The sequence below is a fragment of the Arachis hypogaea genome, chromosome 3 (genome assembly GCF_003086295.3).
Source record: "Arachis hypogaea cultivar Tifrunner chromosome 3, arahy.Tifrunner.gnm2.J5K5, whole genome shotgun sequence".
In the NCBI taxonomy this organism is placed as follows: domain Eukaryota; kingdom Viridiplantae; phylum Streptophyta; class Magnoliopsida; order Fabales; family Fabaceae; genus Arachis; species Arachis hypogaea.
Genome location: NC_092038.1, coordinates 35,215,174 through 35,235,735, shown reverse-complemented (window position 1 = coordinate 35,235,735; position 20,562 = coordinate 35,215,174). Strand labels below are relative to the sequence as shown.

The following is a 20,562-nucleotide window of genomic DNA, read 5'->3' as shown; positions in this document are numbered from 1 at the left end:
ATATCCGTGGGTAGTGTGTCCGACATTATATCCGTAGGGAGTTCCCATTTATATTCGTGATCGAAAGGCGACATTCCCATGGAAATGGGTCGGGTTGGCAGTTGAGCTGACAATGTGATATCACAGCCAATAAGACAAACATTCATCATAAGCATCTATGTGAATAATTATGTTTAACTACTAATTGCTATACTTGACGTAACTGCTTTGTTTGTGTTTGAACCTCTTTACTAGTGTTTGTGACTAAAATTGGTTAGATTGTGGTGGATTGGATGTTGATTGAGTTGTTTGGACCTGAGGCCGTGTTTGATTATGGGATTGGCCGGAAGGCCATGATTGGTTTGTGTTTGAGGTCTAGTTCTGTATGAAAAATCTAACTGGTTCAGGATATACTTAATGAACCTATGCTTGAAACATAACAATCATTCATACAGTTTAGGTAACTTCTTTTATGTTTATGGTTTAGTAAAGTATGAAAAATCAAATTGGTTTAGCATAGACTTAATGAACCTATACTTGGGACAAGTTGGTCATTCATATAGTCTAGGAAAACTTTTAAGATTTTACCAGAAAGGAAAATGTTTTGGATTTTTTAATGTGAATCTTTGATTTTTGAAAAGATATATAAGACGAGCAACGATCACTATACTTTGGAAATGGTTTTACTCTACGTATCTTATTATTGCAATTCTTTAATCTTCTAGTGAGAATCAACGAGGACGATGTTCTCACTCCCCTATAGATTTTTTCTTTTCAGAATATGAACGACGAAGTTTGGAAGAGTTTATCTTGTTTTCTGTTTATTCGATATCTTTGTATAAAGTTAGTTATTATTACTTTTCCCTCGTCTCTATTCTTATGATTTTGTAAGAGAAATAGGATTTATGATATGTAATATTTGTAAGTTAATATATATATATATATATATATGTATGTATGTATGTATGATTTGTAAGTATTGTATTTGGGTTGTAAGTATGTATTTATATTTTTCACCTAAAAAGTCCTTTTAAAAGGTTATACGGTTTTAAGTTTTAACCAGCTCCTATTTTAGTATATGATATGTTATAGTTGTCGTAATATCCAAGCTATTAGAGTGACGCAGTCAGAAGCGTGACATTCTGATAGCAAGGGTGTTATAAATGTGAAGTCCAAACTCCTTATGGGTGAGATACTCCTTTGTCCCCTTCGAAGTGGTAAAGCCCTCTGAACTCTTCAGAGAGACTGAGAGTGATACCTGCAAAGAATTTCGATACTTAAATTAGCAAAAATTTTATGCATGTTTTGTTTAGATTAGGGTTGAATCATACAGGAGAATGATAAGATATCTTTCTATAACTTATCCACCTATCTTGATGGGTGGTTATACTCTCTTTTATTTAGGGGTTGTTGAGATCTCATATTTAAATATATGAGCATGTTTGTAGGAGTCATTAAGCTCTGGATACTAGGTCGGACTTATAAGGTTGGGTGTATTAGTAGTGTGTGTTTGGACTCTACGAGTTGAGCTTTATCTGCTTTTAGATCTGAGTGAGTTGTGAGTCAAGATATGAACATATACATATTATAATTATATACATAAATATATAGTGATTGAATGTTAATACATATAACAATTTTCAAAAATGCTATTCGTACATCAATATCAGTCACCAATATATTTGTGTATAAATACATGTATAATTTAATTTATTTTCAATGTGAATTTATATTTTAACATGTATTTTATACCAGTAGCTAATTTTAGTGGCTGATTTTGGTGTACACGTAGTATAGTTTAACAATTTTCTTTTCTAATAAATATGAAAACTTGAATTTGCTAAACGAAAGTTATGCGATATTTCTTGTTTGATCAGGCAGCAAGATCCGAATAAATTTCATATATATTAGAAAAGAAAAATTGTTAGCATAGTCTAACAATTTTTCTTTTCTAATATATATGAAAACTTGGATTTGCTAAACGAAAGTTATGCGATATTTCTTGTTTGATCAGGCAGCAAGATCCAAATAAAGAAAATATAATATGAATTTTAATTAATTTTTTGGATAACATGTATGGAGAATGTAGAGGACTAACTGCTCTATCAAGCGTACCTGTTAGAGTTAGCACTATTGTATATAGAAGCCAATAAAAGTACTATATAATACGGTATACATCACTGTAAGAACTACAAGGATCTATTTGTATGTGTACTATCATACCATATATGATGAAGAGTGAAGCCGTGGAATAATACTGTGTATCTGCACACATGAGATTATTATGTAAGTGTCTACGTAACAGCATAGTCATCAATATCCCAAGCATGAATTCTTCCATTCTCATCACTCATCATAATTTCCATTCAACTCTCTATTTATCTAAAATTGAATAAGCTTTTTGAAAAATATTTATTTTTATCTTTATGACTTCAACTTTTTGTTTTAGACTTTTGGTTGGTACAAATCATAACATAAGCATAAACAATCCTATATCAAGAAGTCGCGACAATAATATATTAGCATATACGGTAGATATACTTTTTTTTTTGGAACTATCCTAAATTCCTAATCGTATTCCTATAATTGAGGCCCAAATTGGAGATCATAGTAGAATGGGCATTTAGTTTTTTTTTTTTTTTTGAACATGATGTGTATTTAGTTTAACCTGGTACGTGTGACTTTGGGTTAACCCGAAAATAACAGAAACGAAAGAATTTAGGGTTGCACTAGAGTGTCGAAGATTTTTTTTTTCAGTTCCTGCTGAAATTAGGGGTGGCAACCGGGCGGGTAGAGGCGGGTTTTTGCTCTACCTGACCCGGCCCCACTCAACAAAAACTCGCATCGAACCCGTCCCGTTTCTACTCGCGAGTAGTAAAATGTTAAACCCTAACCCGCCTCTGCGGGTACCCGTCCCGCCCCTACCCGTCCCAATAATTATTAAATCCAAAAAATAAAATAAAATTTTAAAAATTATACGACCATTATTTACATTCATAACATAAATTAAAGTAAAAATTTAAATATGATACAATATTATTAATCATTTTACTAATTATTTTATATATTACATATATTATATATTAAAAATATATATATTTATATATCTATTATATATACCGGGACGGGTAGGGACGGATTTAACCTAAACCCGACCCCGCTCCGCCCCGCCTAAGAACCCGCCCCGCTAAAATCCGCTCCGGTGCAGGTGTGGGTAATTACCCGCCCCAAACGGATAGGAGCGGGATGGGTACCAACGAGTTCGGGTAGTGTTACCACCCTGGTTGAAATGAGTTGGCTGTGGACAGAGACGGACGCATGGTACTGCTGCTGCCAGACGCGAAGCCATGAACTGAGGTAAAACAAGTGTGGCAGGAACCTGTCGGACTGATGGGGTCTGTTTATGCTATATGGAGTGGCATAATTAATATGGATTAATATGATATTAGTTATGCATTGAATTGGGGTAGACAAATTTTGGGTTGGGCATTTTTGTTTTAGATGTGGGCTGAATATGTGTATAGTTGATCCAGACAATTTTGGCATAAGGCCTTTGATTCAGGCATGCAATCTTGGCATAACGCCTTTTAATAATAATAAAATTTAATTATTCTGTTTTTATAATTTTATTAAATTTATAATTAAATTATATATTTTTTAAATTAAATGTTATATTATTTTAAATTTTATAATAAAGTTTTTTATAGAGTAAAAGTTATTAAAGTTAACTAAAATTTTAATATATTTTTGACATAAAAATAACTTAATTACAATTTTTATATTATTTTTAATTTTATAATTATGTCTTTTTTATGTCAAAAATATTAAAATTAATAAAATATATTTTTTAAAAAATATGTAGTCAAATATCTAATTAGATTTTAAAATTGTGGATACTTTCAATTTGTGAAAAAATATTCAATTAACTCTAACAATATTTATACTATGAAAGGCCTCATTACAAAATTAAAAGTAGTATAATAATTCAATTAAAAATATATTAAAATTTAATTATAAATTTAATAAAATTATAAATTATTTTGTTTCCCACGGTATCTCCAGCGGACTAGTGAGCTAACCACTAGACTAACCTAATTTGGTTATATTATTATTATTATTATTATTATTATTATTATTATTATTATTATTATTATTATTAAAAGGCCTTATGCTAAGATTGCCAGATCAAAGGCCTTATGCCAGGATTGCTTGGATCAACCATACACATATTTAACCCACATCTAAAACAGATAAAAAAGCCCAACCCCAAAAACTGACCAACCCAATTCTATGCATAATTAACAACATATTAATCCTTATTAATTATGCCACTCCATGTAGCCCGCATAAACAGATCCCATCAATCTTAACAGATTCCTGGCACACCTATTTGACCTCAGTTTATGTCTCTTGTGTCTGGCAACAAAAGTACCACACATCCCTCTTTGTCAACAGCCAACTCATTTCAGCGGGTGTCAAAAAAAAAAAAAAAAAAAATCTTCAGCATCCTAGGACAACCCAAGAATTTAATGTTTCGTAATTGTGGTGCTGGATTATCTCAGACCAAACAATATTTGAAAAAAAAAAGTTAATTTGCATCTATATAAAAAAAATACTCTCTCTTATTTTGACAATGTCATTTTTTTTTCAAATTCATAAAATATATAATATAAAAAAAATATATTTGGAGTGTTTAAAAATAAAAATAAAATTATTATTTTTCAAATATATATTAAGGTTGTGATTAGTAAAAGTTTATAAATTTTTTATTTTAATATATAAATAAAAAATCATTAAAATGCTAAACTTAGGTATATCCAAACGAAACTAAAACGCCAAAAAAAAAGTTGGAAAAAAGATATTTTGATGTAATAAGATGTGAGATAGTGCCTTTGGCGCCACATCCCTTCACTGAAGAAACACCGTTATTACAGGGTAAAAATTTTGGTATAGTTAACTTGACATGAAATTAAAAATGATTAAATAATTTAATAAATTTAATTAAATTATCATTTAATGATTTTTAATTATTAATTTTATATAAAATTAATTATACCTAAATCTTTAAAAGAAAAAACAGTTGTCTACATCACAAATATTGAGAAAATCTTAAAAAATCTCGTTTAACTTTCATGTTTGTCACAATTCAAAAATAGGATAATAATAAATAAAAAAAGTTTAATTTCTATGCGTTATAACATTTAGTGTGTGCATAAAATTAGAGTTTAATTTTAATTCATTAATTATATAGTATTTTATATAATTATGTAATTATATCTATTTTTTATAATTATTTATATTATTAATATAAAAAATAATTATTTTTATTGATATAATATTACATAATTAAATGTTCGTGTAAGACTTTCTTACACTAAAAATCCATCAAAATTAAATTTTAAAAATTAAAGTAACAGATAAAATGAAACACTCCCATTTCTCACGCGGACTGATAGAGGCAAAGAGTTGTTCCTTTATTGCTGCCCTCTTTCAAGTGATGCATGTTGCATATAATAAAAGAAAGGCATTTAACTGATTCTAAATTATATGCTGATGAATTTTGTGTTGAACTTTTAGAATTTATTTAAAAGTTATTAACTAGAGAGAGTGCATAATTAAATCCCCACGAGTTGTTCAGTCAAAATTCGGAAAGGAATTTTGTGGCTGACTAGCAAGAATCAACTGCAGATTGATGAATTGTTGTTCCTCTAACTCCATCTTCAGAATTACTTGCCCTCGATTTGCGAAGTGCTATTTGACTTGCCTTCACTGCATCCTCTACGGTAAGGAAAAATGATTCTTTCCCAACCCTCGAAACAAATTTGGCTGCTACCATTTTCTCTAATACCTCTATCCTTGGGTTCACAAATGACAACTACAATATGTAATAACATACATTATTTATTTATTTTGTATATCAATTCGTTACGTATTCAGTGTGTATATTGTAGTGTACCTGCATTCCATTATTTTCAATAGTTTTATTTGTTTCCCATAATCCTTCAAGAGAAGTGGTGTCAATGGATGTCACTCCTGTAATATCCAGTAGTAGCTAGTATCATTAATTATAAATTTCCAAATTAAAGAAAGATTTTAGTATCTCCAACCTGACAAATCCAGTATGATCTGCTCAACAGTAATTCCAGTAGTGTCTTCTTCACATCGAATGTACCTCATAATTCTGATACAAATATAATATAATATAATATAATATAATAATATATTTCAATAGGCCAGAAGTAAGGAGTTGGGACATACATATGTAGAGGTGATCGCTGATTGGATCGGATCAGATATGACTAAAATTTTGATCTAATCCGCACTAAAATGATCGGATCAGATTCAATATTCACAATTTTTAAGTTTAGATTCGATCTAATTCGCACATTTACGGATCAGATCGGATATCAAATATATCCGCAAAATACAAAAATATTTTTAAGAGCTTATTTTTTAAAAAAATATAAAAAAATATATTTTTTATTCTTTTAAATATTTTTACTTTTAAAATAATATTAAACATATTTTTTTAAATAATAAATTAAAATAATACAACATATATGATAATTATTAGTTAAAATAAAATATAAGAAGAATATTTATTTATTTTTTTTATTTTTGCGGATATACGAATATCCGGATACCTACACAAAATTCGACGTTCGATTCTATTAGTATGCGGATCCGATCCAATAGCCTTGCGGATCGGATCTATATCCGCAATTTTCGAATCAGATTGCGGATATGCGGATCCATCCATGAACACCCCTATACATATCAAAATATAATTATGAAGAAACAATTTTACCTTTCTTTGACATAATTAGAATTCGCAAAATACATGGGAGAACCAAGTTGAACAATTAGAATCCCTGGGAGTGTTGAAACTGTATATTGATCAGTATCTCGATAGCAACCCAAGTCAGGTAACTTTCCAAGCTTACATGAATCGGGCCTTGCCACATATAATAGTGCTCTAAGAATGCTAAGACCCACCTTCATTAATTATTTCACATAATCTACATATATCAGGTCTTATGTTCCATGTCTAAGAGTTTGAGAAGTTGGAAATAATAGATATAATTAGAGTAGTACTTACAGAGATCATGAGACCAATGTCCAAGGCTACGAAGATTACTCCAAAGAAACCAGCCATGCAAATTATGAAATCAAACTTGTCAACTTTATAAAGATGAACAACTTCAGCATAATTAAGGAAGCCCAGCACTGCAGAGATGATGATAGCTGATAGAACAACAAGAGGTGTATAACCAAAAAGAGGAGCCAAAAACTCAAGCGTGAGTGCTACTAGGAATGCTTGTACTAAGTTTGACATCGCAGTCTTACACCCTGCAATGTAATTCACTGCCGTTTTCGAAAATGGTCCTACATTAAAAAAGGGCCAAAACAATATTAGCAATAAGCATAATATTAGGCTAAAAAGTTTAAAGCATTATGCATGCTTAAACTAATTGATTAATTACCGGTAGTCAAGTAACATGAAGTAACAGAACCACACATGTTCATAAGACCAAAAGCTATCATCTCTTTGTTCCCGTCATGAGGCGTATTTTCAACCACAGCAAAGCTTCTTCCTATTGCTATGCCCTCCGCCATGGACAAAATACCCGTGATAAAACCTGCTCTCAGCACCGGTGCTAAATATTTGCTGTCAAATTTCAAGTATTTGATGGTAAGAGGATTTATTCCTCTACTCAGGTGACCCACAGTTTGAATTCCATGTCGTTTTCCATTGACGAGGTAAGTAAAGACGGCACCGACTATTACAGTTGTCATGGGAGCCATAGCTGATAGCCAAAAGAGTTTCCGGTTTCTATTTCTCTGAAAGATTATGTTCAATATCGGAAAGAGATATATCATACTCGTTAGTCATTGGTGTATTTAATTAATAATTTAAGACAGCATGGTGAAACAAGTTGGTACAATATTTTGATAAATCACAGTGCCGTTTCTTTAATTTCTTTCTTATGTAAATTAAGAATAAATAGGTGCAGCAGAGACCTGGTGTTTGGTAAACTGCAGGTAAGCAAGGAAGAACAAACCCATAACTGTGGTTTCCCACCGTATCTGTCAATAGAGAAAAAATAAACCCAATTATTTGCTTAGACAAATAATTTAAAAGAATTATATATATATATATAATAAAAAAATTAATACGAAATAAAAAATGTGTATAAAAAATAAGTAATATTAGATATTTTTTCCATTTAAATTATTAATTATTTTTTTAAAATTATTTTATTTACTTTCAATTCTAGATTTTAAATTATACAATTTTTTATCTTTTATTTTAAATTATAAATTTTAAATTTTAAAATTAATTAATATAAATTAATTAAAAATTAAATTTTTTATGTTTTATTAAAAAAATATATACATAAATAATGAGATAATTCACATAAATAAACCAACATTCATCTAATATTACGCATATCACCCAAAATGAAAAATATAATGTGAATTATCTAAATCATATTTTTATGTAAATCGAAACAGATAGACTCAATTTAACTTTTTATATAAATCGAAACAATTTGATTCAATTTATACATATTTGTATGATGTTATAGTAAATTTAATCAGAATGTTTCGATTGATGTATGCATCCATATTATTCTAAGAAATTTAAACAGATTGATTAGATTTAATAGGACAGTATGTATGTATGTATAAATTGAAATAGTCTGATTAGATTTACGATGATAACATACAAATATGTATAAATCGAACTAGATTGTTTTGATTTATATAAAAAGTTAAATCTAGTCTATTTGTTTCGATTTACATAAAAATGTAATTTAGGTGATTCATGTTATATTTTTTATTTTGAATGATATGCATAATATTAAATGAATGTTGATTTATTTATGTGAATTATTTCAAATAATGGCGCAGATTATTTCCGCTAAAGTAGGGTTATATAAAATGATATGATTCATACGTGCCTCATGTCTATAGGTCCATATGGACTTGAGCACAGTTGTGACGCCAGTTTTATGTGCGAAATGTTTCAAGCCGAAAATGCCCTTCAGCTGTTGGAGGGTAAGCATTACTGCTGCCCCTCCCATGAAACCTGTGATGGTTGAATGCGATAATAAATCTACTAATATACCCAACCTGCAATGATTTCACTGTTAAATGTCGTGCAAACCACACCACAATAGTAGAGTGAAAACAGCTATTTTATATTGAAATTTCTATTTAGAATAAAGTACCGTTTTTGTTTCAATGTTTGGAATAAATTTTATTTGTGTTTCTAACGTTTAAATTATTCTATTTGTATCTTTAATGTTTGTAAGAGTGATTTAATATTATCTTACGTGTCAATTACACATCATAAACACTTTAGTTTGAGTTTTAAAAATCTCTTCTTGAAGTTAAAATACAAATCTCTGGAATAGAATTGATGATCTATTCCGAAAAATAGCTCATCAAATGTTGAAACTAATTTCTATAACATTTACATAATTCATTTTTTTAGGAATATAATTGAATCTAAACACAAATAGTGGATATAATATTAAAATCGAGTACATCTAAGTGAGACTTAATTGAGAATGAATACATCCAAGTGAGGATAATTGAAAAATATAATCTGATTTGTTAGTATAATTGATAGTAGGATAACATTGAATCACTTTTATAAACATTAAAGATACAAATAGGACGATTTAAACGTTAGAGACACAAATAGGACTTACCCCAAACGTTAGGGACAAAAACGATATTTTACTCTATTAAGTATTTCTATTTAATTTATCTCATTAAAAAATTATGTTATGCATTGATAAAATAAAAACAATCAATGGTATATTATTACACAAACAAAAATAACTAAACATACAAATTAAATTGGACAACTATATATACTGTGTCAAAATTAAATTCTTTAAAAAATCTTTAAATATATTTATTAATTTTTATTGTTCCTCTTTAAATATGTTGTATTAATTTTTACAGAAAATTTCACACAATATTATTCTCTTGATTAGTTGCATGTCTTTAGACAAGTGCCATAGTTTTTTCTCCAATTGTTTACTCCATCCTATTTTAAAGTTGTTAAATTTAAGTTGATATTTTATTTATACATTAAAATCAGTTATTATATATTTGTGTATAAATATAAAAAATATTAAAGATTTATATATTAAAATTTATTATTTTTGGCTATCAATTAGCCATTAATATTTAAAAGTATGACATAAAATATGTTATTAGATTATTAGACTAAAAAAAATAAATCAAAAATAATTGAGTTGATAATTAAATAATGACAAAAATTAATAAATTTTAATTTTTTCTAATATTTTTGTATAAAAATATATGTGTAGTTTAACTTATTTTTAATATGTATTTTGTATTTTAATGTATATTTTATTTTAGTAACTAATTTTAATAATAATTGATTTTAGTATCATCTAGTATGATTAATCTGACAATTGACAAAGAGAGTTTAATTAAATTTGTGGAATTCAAATTATGATACTAAAACTTATTCCATATGTAGTAGTGGAAATAAAAAGGGTTGGTCACCTGAGGAAACCCAAACAAGTTTGGAAGAGGCCAGCAACAAACGTAGTTGTCAAAACCAAGTGAAGATACAATATGGGGTCTTCTTCTGGCCTTACCACGGTTGAAATAGTTTGAGATATAAGCAATGATGCTGATGCAATTGGCCCCACTGATAAATGCCTTGAGCTCCCAAATATAGCATACACAATAGGTGGCACAAAACATGTATCTAACCTCACAAAACAACACAATTAGCTTCATGTGAATAAGTTGATATGAAACCACATAAATAACAAAATCAACCGTCAAAATCTATCATTAGGTATTTACATATCTGAATACATGTATTTAATTTATTTTTAATATTTATTTTATAAAATAATTTTTTGTGTATACGCTAGCAAGATAGATTAAATTAACCAATGACAAGTTGATTATTACATAGGCCAATAATGGGATGAAGATCAGCAAGTTTGGCATAGCTGATGGCTTGGGGAACGGCGATACTGGTGGCGGTGATGCCAGCGAAGAAGTCGGAGATGAACAAGCGCCAAGTGTATGTCGGAAGCCACTGGAAGATTGGAACCAAGTACTGAAGCCATTTTATAGCTCTAAACAATGGCTTCTCCTCTTTCTTAATTTCCCTGAAGGGATCGTCAGGGAACAATGTTTCTTTGAATCCTGACTTCAATACTTTCAGAAATCCTCTCTGACCAGCAAAGTTCACTGCATGTGGATCTTCCGGGTAGCAATTGCTATAATCCATCATCCTCATGATTAATTAGCCCTAAAAAATAACCAAACAGGTAAATTATATTAAAGTGAAAACGTACACTCCAAAGTAACCTTAAATTAATAATGAACTTGAAAGTTTTAATTTGTTTTATTAGTACCCTCGGCATTCAATTCGACCGTTGAAGTGAAATGGAGAATGGTAAGCAGTTTAGGCTCTTTATATATAAGAATTTGGCCTTTAGTAATCGTTTTGAGTCTTAGAATAAACTTGAAAAAAGTTGCCTCCAACCGTTCAGATCAATCAAAGTAGAGTTCAATACTTCATCGTAAAGCCGCGCCGCAACACCAATTTCACTTTCTTGATCTGACATTGATATATTATGGTATAATAATCTAATATAGATTCTGTTCCTTTTGATGATTATAGGGCCACTATGCATGTTTAATTAAATAATTAATTCGTATCAAGAAACTAAGACAGTTGTTTTACATACAACAAAAGATCGTTAGTACGTAGGCAAAGTGCAATCAACATAAGAATTTTACATGTACTAACAGAAAGATGTACAAAAGAATTGTATGCAAATATCATTTCTTCAATCAATATGCATATACTAATAAATGCTCCATGCAACTTGAAAATTATGTAGTGAATTTAGCCACTATAAGAGTTTATTGTTCTGGACTAACACTTTTAGTTATGATGTATGGATATTGATATAAATATGGAATATGTTAGGATTTGGTTGAATTAGTCCCACATTGCTTAGGATGGCAAATGGAGTAGGTGGTCTAGGCTATAAATATGAGGCTAAGTTCTCCATTTGTTTTTGCACCAGTCAGAAACACTTTAAGCTTGTATCTGATTTTTCTTTTCCTCTGTACTCTTTGATTAGAGAGTGTTGTGAGGTGTAATTAGATATTTGCTTTGAGAGAGTGTGGGTGTACTGGGGTGCCGGTGAGAGAAAGAAGTCTATGTGTTGTAACAATTTTCACATAGTGATATTCTCTGGTTGTCATTTGACAACGGCCGTGGTTTTTTCTCCGGTAATTGGAGTTTCCACGTTAAATTCTTGTGTTGTGATTGTGTCTATTTTATTTCTCTTGTTAGGGAGTCAATGGAGTATTTGTATAATGTGTACAATAAGCTATTTATTTGGCTCAATATGAATTAAAAAATGAACATACATGGTAAAATACTACTAATTTCTCAAACACAATACACTCATACTATCTAGAATAATCATCCGGATACCAGGATAATAAACATTTGATATCCTACTGAATCGAACATCCCTATACCCCTATTGTACACATTGTATAAATACTCCATTGGCTCCCTATACTTCCTTAATCTAAAATTCTTCTAAGATACAAGAATACAATATATATATATATATATATATATATATATATATATATATATATATAATATTTTTTAGATAAATTCTAATCATATTTTGATATTTTATTGATATTAAAATATAAATTAATTTTTTAATTATTTTTAATATTTTTAATTATATAAAGTATTTAAAATATTTTTTAATAATTAATAATATATATTATTTTTAAACTCATTTCAAAAATACATGTTAAGAATAAGGTTAGACACGCTGACATGTAGTGGTATTTAGGTGTGTCCAACCGTGTCTAGAGAAGAACTTTTTATTTTTTATTAAGACACGGTTGGACATAAAAAACGTGTGTGTCGGACGAGTGTTGTTGAATATCGTGTCTGAAATATATTCGAAACACGGACATGCAAATTATGGAAGTGTTCATATTTCATAGACTTTTAGGCTATGTTTGTTTGAAGGGAAAATGGAAGGAAAGAAAAGAGAGAAAAGAAAAAGGGAAAGAAATTAATTATTTTTCATTGTTTGATTGAGGAAAGAAATTAGAAAAAAAAATAAAAAAAATTAGTGGGATCCACCATTTTTCTTCCTCAATGTTAAAAAGAGAAAAGAAAAAAAAAACTTAATTTCTTTCTATATTTTCAATCTTATCTCTTCACTTTTTTTAATATATTTTATAATACAAGTGTAAAATTATCTTTTTATAATATTTTTTCGTTCTTATTTTTTTTCTATTCAAACACATCTAAAAAAAATAAAAATTTACTAAATTTCTTTCTTTTTTTTCTTTGCTTTTTATTTTTTTATTTCTTTCCTTCGAACCAAAAATAACCTTAGTCATAAGTTCAATTCTTTTAGTTTAAATCTAATAACACATTTTCAGTCTATATTCTTAAACATTATTAACTAACTGTTGAACAAAACCAATAAATTCTGCTGATCCTCTAGCATTACTTTAGACACAAAGCCACCAGTTTAAAAACATTAAAACATAAGAGTAATATTAGGAGTCCTAGCTAAATCATTCTCTAATTACTTTTTTAATACTTAAATGAGTAAAAAATTTAATAACTATAATATATGTATATAAAAAATTAACCATTAAATAATTATATCGATATAAAATATATATTAAAATATATAAATATACATTAAAAAATTAAATAATATATATATATATAAATTAATTTAGTGAATGATTTTTTATATGTACATAACAATTTTAAAAATTTAAATATATATTATTTTTTGAAAGCATAAAACTGATAAAATATTTTTAAAAAATTATTTAAAACTTTGTATAATTAGAAAAATAAATTATGATTCTCAATTAATAATCATTTTTCATAACGTAAATCATCCGACAATAATTGAATGATTTTTAATAAGTTTTATTATATTGCTAGTGATTTATATGTATGTAAAACGACTCTTAATATGAAACTCATGATTTCTTATGTGATTCAAAGCGTCACATGAAATTGTACTTCAGTTAATAAAATAATATCAAGTGGTAATGCAATCTTCATCTAAAATTAATTTTAAATCTCTGAATTAATCTATTTATTTGTTAGGTAAAAATATTAAAAAATTCTTATAATATATTATATTCATTGTTTCACATATTAGATAAAATTATATTTCATATAAATGATAGAAAGAGTTTTTTTCTTAATTTAGTGGTAGTTAGTTACTAGTTAGAGAATCTGTTTATTATAATTAATTTTAAAATTTTAATTTGAAAATAAATAAATTTACAGTCATATCAAATAATAAATGAATAATAATTTTAGACAATTAAATATTTTATGTAACTAAGTCCAACTAAATTATAATATATGTACATTTTTTTTGTTCTTTTTCTTTTTTTTTTCTTTCTTTTTTTTCATCCTCTTCATTCTTTTAATTTTTTCTTTCTTCTTGATTTTATTTCTTCTTTCTTTTTATTTTTCCTTCTCCTTCATCATCATTATCATTATCATCTATTAAAAGAAAAATACTGAATACCGTTAAATTTAGCATCAAATATTAGCGATAGATTTATCGGTAAATTTGATCATTAATTCATCGGATAAAAATGTTATTAGTGGGTTCTGTTTTTCGACAGTAAATTCTACCGGTAATAAGTGGAAGAAAAAACAAAAAATTGGCACATATTTTACCATCAAATTTACTATCAAATTTATTCGACGGTAATTTTAGTTAGCAAAACGTTGTGTTTTAGAGTATACATGAAACTTTTTACCGTCGAATTTATCCGCCGGTAAATTCAATAGTGAACGTGTCCTAAATTCAAAGTGTGAATCCTCTTCCTCCCATTTCGAACTACACTCTCTCTCACACCCTCTCGTCTCTCACTCTTTCTCTAACTCTCTCATCTGATCTCTCCTTCAATGTCCTCTCCGACAGTTCCTTGGACTATTTCTATTTTTTGGAATTTTAAAAGTAGATACAAAAAAGAGTAAATTGTGTTGGCTTATGCTAAAATTGGTCCCTAGAGTTTCTCTTAATTAATTAATAAAAACAAGCATGATCAATTACTTAAGTTATCGAATTAGTTAATTAGTTAGTTAGATAGTAGCTAGATGTATCAGAGTTAGTTAGTGACATTCATAACATGAATATATAGCACAATCAGTGAAATCAATAACAGAATCATCTCATTTCTCCGTTACTTTGAGTTCATCTAACAAATATAAAGGGGGAATAATGATAATAAATAGAAGAGTACCCTAAATATAGAATACATATATAAGAATCAAGAGTGTGCTTGCATAGACATGGAAAATTGACCGCATGCAACCTCCCATTTTTATTAACTAGATGATGGAGAGATATTTAAAGTGTAAATGGGAGGGAGTGGGATACATTACGTTACATATAATATTCAATGCCAGGGAGAATTGTAAATGGGAGTTACAACAGATTTAAGTTGCAAGTACTTGTGAAGTGCATTCAAACCGAGATCTTTTCCACCAAATCCACTCATCTTGTACCCTCCAAAAGGAATGTCACTCTCAAGAATGGAATAGCAATTGATCCAAACAATGCCTGCGCGAATGGACCTTGACATTGTGTTTGCTGTGTCTATGTTCTTTGTCACTATCCCCGCTGCTAACCCGTATCTTGTATTGTTTCCCCTCTTAATGGCTTCCTCAATTGTCCTGTTGAATGCACATTCTCATATATAATTAACTCATCAATCATAATTACCTAAATAACATATTGAAGTGATTGATTTAGCTTACTTAAACTTCATTAACGTCATCACGGGGCCAAATATTTCATCCTGAGTTATACGCATCTCCTCCTAATGAATAAAAACAAAATATTGCATGGTGATGATTTATTATCTAATTATCCAATTTGATACATTGTGGAGTTGGAAAGTTGGAATTTACCTTTACATGAGAGAAAATTGTAGGTTCAATGAAGTAGCCCTTGGTGCCGATGGATTTACCCCCGGTCAAAAGAGTAGCTCCTTCTTTCTTTCCATGCTCAATGTAGGAAAGAATTTTATCAAATTGGTTCTTGTCAGCCTGCAATTCAATTTTTTTATGTTATATATTAGACCATCCAGCCAACAAATTAAACTAAATTAATAATTACATATATATATATATATATATATACCTGAGGTCCTTGGTTGGTTTTAGGATCAAAAGGATCTCCAACAACGCAAGCTTTTGCCTTCTCCACCAACTTCTTCTCAAGCTCATCATAGATCCCTTCCTGAACGTACACACGAGAACCAGCAGCACATATTTCTCCCTGAAATTACAAAAATGTTAGCTTGTTTATTGGATGTAATGAAAGCAAGCACAGCACAATTCCACATGCCTTGTTGAAGAACATGCCGAAGAATGCAAGGTCAGCGGCTTTGTCAAGATCTGCATCATAAAAAATAATGAGGGGAGACTTGCCACCTAATTCAAGTGAAACCGCCTTCAAATTGCTACTAGCTGCCGCATGCATCACTTCACGCCCTGTTTCAACTGAACCGGTAAAGCTAACCTTATCAATCTCCATGTGTGAGCTTACTGCAGCACCAGCAGTCGGACCGAATCCGGGTACTACATTAAGCACTCCATCAGGAACTCCAGCCTTGAATTTATTCAAAGCAGAAATAATATAATTATTTATGTTATCCTCTTACAAAAAATAAAGAGTATATTTTCAAATAGGTCCTAAGAAATTTAGCGTCGTAGGACGTTTTCATTCACAAATTTTTTTTATTATATTCAAGTTACTAAATTTTATAAAAATAAAATACATAAATCATTATCTTAGTCATATTTATCGTTTTCATATTGATAAGTTATCGAAAATATAACGTAAAGACTTGTATATCTTACTTATATAAAATTAAAAATCTCAATATAATAAAATTTTCTTATGACAAAAACATTAAATATAAATTTTTTTAAGAACTTATTTGAATATATACTCAAGAATAAATTAGTTAAGAAAATGAATGAATTAATTAATATAGACATGCCAGCTTAGCTAGATGAGCAACAAATAAAGCAGAGAGAGGGGTCTGTTCAGCGGGTTTGAGGACCATGGTGCAGCCAGCAGCAATGGAAGGTGCAACCTTGGTGAAGAACATCATAAGAGGAACATTCCAAGGGATGATGTGTCCAACAACACCAATTGGTTCCATTAATGTGTATGCATGGAACTGTCCAGAGCTCTTCAATACCTTCCCATGAATCTTGTCAGCAGCACCAGCATAGTACCGCAACATATCCGCTGCTGCGGGAATCTCAAACTTGGTGAATTGGTATAGCAACCCAGCTTCAATGGTGTCCAATGCCGCTAATTCTTCTCCATTTTCTTCAATAAGCTCTGCCCATTTCACCATAATTTTTGCTCTTTCCTGTTCATTACCACACCAGCCAATACCATTAACACCCAAACCTATGCTTATATTTTATTCATTTACTCTCTTAATAATCGCGTAGTTGCTTTTCTCCAAAAGTAAAGTGGCCAGGTTGGCAAAATATAGAAAAAACGTTGATCTGACGTTGTGAATAGATGTTATATAATTGTGGTAGGGGCTGGAAGTGCGTCAAAGTTCGCTTACGAGGCAATTTAAGTTTGATTCATTAATAGTTTATTTAGTTGAACTGTGAGCTAGTGTGTTGAATTTGAGTTTGGATTTAAACTCATAAATTAAATAAGTCAAATTTAAACTTAGATAAACTTAATTCATTAATTTATAAGCTGATTTAATTATATATAATATTAAAATTATAAATTAAAAACATATAAGATATGCATATTAATAATTTAATATATATACATATAAAATAGTAATATATAATTTTGTATATATATTAATGTTCTTAATTATTTAAACTTTTATAATTATTTTGATGTAGGATATAAATAAAAAATTTATAATTAATAGATAAATAATATATTAAATTTATTTTACTAATATTTTTAATATATATAAATTATAATTTATTAATATAGAATTATAGATTATGTTTCTATTATTTGAACCAATTCGTGAGCTTTCGTTGAGTCGAATTTGAGCTTACGAAATAGGTTCGATTGTTAATGAGTCGTGAGCTGAACTTGAATTTGGTCTAGTTCGACTCAACTCGACTCACTTCCAGCCATAATTGTAGCAAACTTAATGTTTACACATTTCTACAATAATCAAGTACGTTTTTTAATGAATATTCAGATAATTAATATAAAAAAATTATTTTATATATAATATATAAAAATTAAATTTTAAATTTTTGATTCAAAAATATTAGACACTAATATTTTTTATTAATATTAATTAAAACTTTAAATTAATATTTATTTTTAAAATTTAAAATAAAAATATATTTATTAGTTAAATATTAATAAAAAATAACAAATTTTGTTAACCACCCGAATTTACAATTACGTGTTGGTTCTCTATACAGTAGTAGTTCACTAGTTCTAGAAGAAATAACAGAAGAGGGATAAAAAGGTCCGTACAATTCCGGTCATGCGGGGCCATGGACCTGTGTCAAATGCCTCACGCGCCACTGCAACAGCAGCATCAATGTCTTCTTTGGTTCCCTCACTGATCTTCACTATTACCTCTCCTGTTCTCGGATCTATTGTCTCAAATGTCTTCCCTGTTTGTTTTGTATAGCAAAATACAAAATTATTATTTAAAGGTAAAGAACTATTTTCATATAGAATTATTAGTTAAAAAATATTAGATGATTTAATATATTTTATTAAATTATTATATAATAATGTTTAATTAATAATTTTATATAAAAACATCTGTACATAAATTCTACTTTATTTAACACAATATTAAATCTATTTTGTATTACTTATGACAATGAAGTCTAGCTAAATTTTGATTATCTTTAAATATGTCATTTAAATTCTTTACTATTAATTTAATACACAAGTTGATTATATATTGTGTGCTTTATATAAATATATTATATTATAGAGAGGAGAAAAAAATTAGAAAAAATAATATGTTGGTGCAATTAAATAAGGGAGTCATTCACGTAAAGATGTTTAAAACATTTTTTTTAAAAAATATTTTTTTAATAATTAATATTCAACCTATATAATCGATCAAATTGTGTTATTTTTGTCAAAATTAGATAAAATAAATCGATTTGACCAAAAAATCGATAAACCAAATCTTGAGTCGATTTAAATTAATATTTTTTATAAAAATAACTATAATACTCTTATTATAGAAAATAACTTAAAATATTTCTACTATATATTTTAAAATTCTAAATTCTAACCTTTCTCTTCTCTTTATGGCATCATAGAATTAGAATTTAAGATTTTCAAAATTAATATATATATAATAAAAAATATTTTAGTAATTTTTTATAATAAGAATATTATAATCATTTTTTATAAAAAAATAAATTAATTTAGATCGGTTCAAGATTTGATTTATCGATTTTTCAGTCAAATTGATTTGTTTGGTCTAATTTTGACAAAATAGTACAGTTTGATTGATTATATAAGTTAAATTTTAATTATTAAAAAACGTCTTTAGAAAAAGACGTTCTAAGCGTCTGAGTGACTCCCATTAAATAAAGTATCATTAATTTGGAAGCCACCTCCTAAAACTGAGGTACATATAATACTTTATCTTTTTTTTTATTTTTTAAAGGAATGAAGCATAAAGATGTATATACATCGGATGAAATACAAGAAGTGAAAAGATCGAAGAAAGCAATGAGTTATCTCTCAAATGATATAGTATTCTCATATTCACTTAAAAAGTGACGAGTTCGAGTCTCTTTATTTTTTATAAAAACAAAAAAAGAAAAAATTAAAGAAAAAAGGGATAAAATTGAAAACAAAAAAAAAAAGGAAAAAGGAACAAAGCTGGTAGTAAAATGAAATGAAGGATCAATAAAAAGGAAGAAAAATAGAGATGGAACCTGATATGGAATCAACAAACTGTCCATTGATGAAGAGCTTAGTAAACTTGATAGTGGGCATCTTGAATAAGGAATCAGAGACACCATTATCAACCATCTCTACTGTAAGGACTCGCCCCCTGTGTGCGCGCGCGTGAGTGTTTTCCTTAATTATTGGAAGCAAAGAAAGAAAAAGAATATAGGATCGTTTTGAGGGGTTATGTACGATGGAAACAAGAGGTCTTATCAATTATTGCTTGCTTGTGGATGGAATTTTGGAAATTAAAGCTTTATATAATAATGCGCGATTCTCGATTTTCACCTACTACTTTATTTCATTTATTTCTTTTATCAAATTTAAACTATTATTGACTAATCATGAATTTGTGGTTTGGTTGAAAAGACTGTTAATAATGTATATGATGGGATTTTAGTAATCTGACATGTTTCCCGCGAGAGGGTTCTGAATCGCTTTATCATTTTGGATTCATAGCATATCACAACATATCTGATTAAAGGCACTTTATGAAACTATATTTTATACGAAGAGAATT

General features: G+C 28.5%; 2 protein-coding genes across 2 annotated transcripts; both read right to left on the bottom strand.

Annotated features, from left to right (window-relative positions):
* Positions 1 to 5,432: 5,432 nt before the first annotated feature.
* LOC112790260 (probable sulfate transporter 3.5) lies at positions 5,433 to 11,548 on the bottom strand. The gene is made up of 11 exons (XM_025832575.2): positions 11,406 to 11,548; positions 10,954 to 11,299; positions 10,534 to 10,741; positions 8,946 to 9,117; positions 8,002 to 8,067; positions 7,464 to 7,821; positions 7,079 to 7,365; positions 6,788 to 6,975; positions 6,087 to 6,160; positions 5,936 to 6,012; positions 5,433 to 5,854 (listed from the first exon to the last, which is right to left on the bottom strand). Exons 2-11 carry the CDS (start codon positions 11,285 to 11,287, stop codon positions 5,648 to 5,650), a joined length of 1,971 nt encoding a protein of 656 aa, XP_025688360.1. The 5' UTR covers positions 11,288 to 11,299; positions 11,406 to 11,548; the 3' UTR covers positions 5,433 to 5,647.
* Positions 11,549 to 15,243: 3,695 nt separating this feature from the next.
* On the bottom strand, positions 15,244 to 20,518 carry LOC112790258 (aldehyde dehydrogenase family 2 member C4). Its single transcript, XM_025832572.3, has 8 exons — positions 20,030 to 20,518; positions 18,591 to 18,733; positions 17,104 to 17,484; positions 16,446 to 16,709; positions 16,239 to 16,376; positions 16,007 to 16,144; positions 15,854 to 15,915; positions 15,244 to 15,769 (listed from the first exon to the last, which is right to left on the bottom strand). Exons 1-8 carry the CDS (start codon positions 20,124 to 20,126, stop codon positions 15,493 to 15,495), a joined length of 1,500 nt encoding a protein of 499 aa, XP_025688357.1. The 5' UTR covers positions 20,127 to 20,518; the 3' UTR covers positions 15,244 to 15,492.
* Positions 20,519 to 20,562: the final 44 nt, after the last annotated feature.